Genomic DNA, 2,265 nt, shown 5'->3' with positions numbered 1-2,265 from the left:
TCCTCTATGTATATGAGAAGTGATGACCGTAAATGTGTGCCTGCAGAGAGTGTAATAAGTGGATACTCTCACACGGTGTAATGCTGAAGGATGTGTGTATGTGTGGTTGTCTGAAGCTGGAGAAAAAATATATCTCCAGCTATATGTTGTTCTCATTGCTGGAGTTAGAGATGCAATTAATTGTTAGGATAGCATGTACTTCTCCAACTCATTATTCAAATTTTATGATGTATCTTAATTAATATATATTTGTACTTTATGCAACGTTTACAATGAAAAAAATGGTATAAATTGTTAAATCGATCTTTATAGTACATACAAGCATAGTTAACCCGCGTGTTGCTGGGGCATTAGTGTGAAACAAAATAAAAAATAAGGGTTTAATCATTTGGTTCGGAATTTTTTAATTTGTGGATAAAACTATTTTTTCTAAGTTGTATTGCTAATAAATTAAGGGAAAATTGCTTGGGGGAACTAAATTAAGTTGGGTCATTCATCCCCACCCCAAGCTCAAAAAGCATAACAAAAAAGCCCTTTTGTAGAAATATAAGTGCAACTAACTCCCAAACACTGTATAATCCCACTACCCAATGAACTCATTCCCAAATTACCCTTCCCTTCCCAATTTAAAATCAAAAAATATACTCCACAATCCCTTTCCTCCTCCAGCAATTATTTTTGGTTCCTCCAACCAATTTTCCCTAAAAAAATCAAGATAGCAGCCATGGATTCCTCCCTGCGCTCTGGAGGAGGTCGGAGGAAGATACCCATTGTGAAGATTGAGAAGAAAGAAGCAGGGGGGTTGACCTTCTCGAAGCGGCGTCAGGGGCTCTTCAAGAAAGCGCCGGACCTCTCCGTCCTCTGCGGGGTCGACGTCGCTGTGCTGGCGCTCTCGGAGGCGGAAAACCCCTACTGCTACGCCTCCACCCCGTCCCTCATCCGTCGCATCCTCTCCACGTCTCCGCCGGCACCTTCTTCTTCTTCTTCTTCGGACAATGTGGATGAGCTGTGGTGGGAGGAGGAGCCGATCGAGCGTATGAGCCTCGACGAGCTGAGGGTTTTCAGAGGACAATTGGCGCGCGAGATGCAATCGATCGAAGCGGAGGAAGAGGGGTTTTCGAGATCTCGTCCCTAGTTGTTGTCGTATTCTTTAAAATTTATGGGTCTCTTGAAATTTTGTGACCCCCCCCCCTCCCAGTTTTGTGTGTAAAGGGTTAAGGGGCGGATGTATTCAAGATATCACGCATATGTAATCCTTTAATTTTATTTTTTGATTATTAATAAAGTGAAAGATTCTCTTGGTTTGGGATTCAGCTCTTCTTGTTTTCTGTCTTCCTCTTTCGTGTGGTTACTGGCACGTCTAATTTTGGATCAACCCCTGGTTCATAAAGTTAAAACATTTTGATGCCCCAACTAAATCCTCGTATGTGCTCCAATCTGTTACTAAATTGCGGAATCAGGGATGATGGGTTGAGATTGTAACTTAGTTATTCAAGGTTAAATGAGATGTTTGGTAACGTTCATTTGCAGTCTTTCTAATGTAAGCAACACCCAAATATCACATACAACACCCAAATATCACGTATAAGCAACAAATGTCACAAGCAACACCGAAATATCATATACAACACCCAAATAACACGTATAAATAACAAATATCACAAGCAACACTTAAATATCACATACAACACCCAAATATCACATACAACACTAAAATGTCACGTATAAACAACAAATGTCACAAGCAATACCCAAATATCACATACAACACCAAATGTCACGTATAAACAACAAATGTATAGCAATGTGCAGTACAAACAATGAACTCAACTCATCATCCTATTTCCTTCGTAGAACCAATTTATAGCAATGTGCAGTACAAACAATGAACTCAAAACTCAAATTTAAAGCAAACGAATTTAAAACAAACAAAAATCATCTTTTGCCTCGCCGCTAGATGCAATGTGTCACCCCATTGTTATTGTTAACATTTACAAATCTAGAAAATCCCTTGTAATTCAACTCCCTCATCATCGGCCCCGCCGATGTCGGATCCGACGACCCCGACAGGGAGGTCACCGACACCGAGTGGTTCTTGAATATGAGATCGAAGCCGTAACAGGACCCTGATCCGAAGCCGTTAAAATTGATCCGAGAAGTCGTTACGACCCTTGTCTTCATTCAATTTTATCCGAAGCCGTTATGACCCTAGCTTGTGTTCAATTTTAACTTCTTCGGATCAAGCCGTTACAACCCAAATATCAC

At 40.6% G+C, this 2,265-nt stretch overlaps 1 protein-coding gene across 1 annotated transcript; it reads left to right on the top strand.

Annotated features, from left to right (window-relative positions):
* Positions 725–1,135, top strand: LOC109841544 (MADS-box transcription factor 23-like). The gene has a single exon (XM_020410506.1). It carries the CDS (start codon positions 725–727, stop codon positions 1,133–1,135), a length of 411 nt encoding a protein of 136 aa, XP_020266095.1.

Source organism: Asparagus officinalis, chromosome 5 (assembly GCF_001876935.1).
Source record: "Asparagus officinalis chromosome 5, Aspof.V1, whole genome shotgun sequence".
NCBI classification, from domain to species: domain Eukaryota; kingdom Viridiplantae; phylum Streptophyta; class Magnoliopsida; order Asparagales; family Asparagaceae; genus Asparagus; species Asparagus officinalis.
This window is presented reverse-complemented; position numbering and strand designations above follow the sequence as displayed.

What these genes read in the sequence shown, in the direction of transcription:
- LOC109841544 (XM_020410506.1), top strand. Translation starts at nt 725, where the DNA reads ATGGATTCCTCCCTGCGCTCTGGAGGAGGTCGGAGGAAGATACCCATT.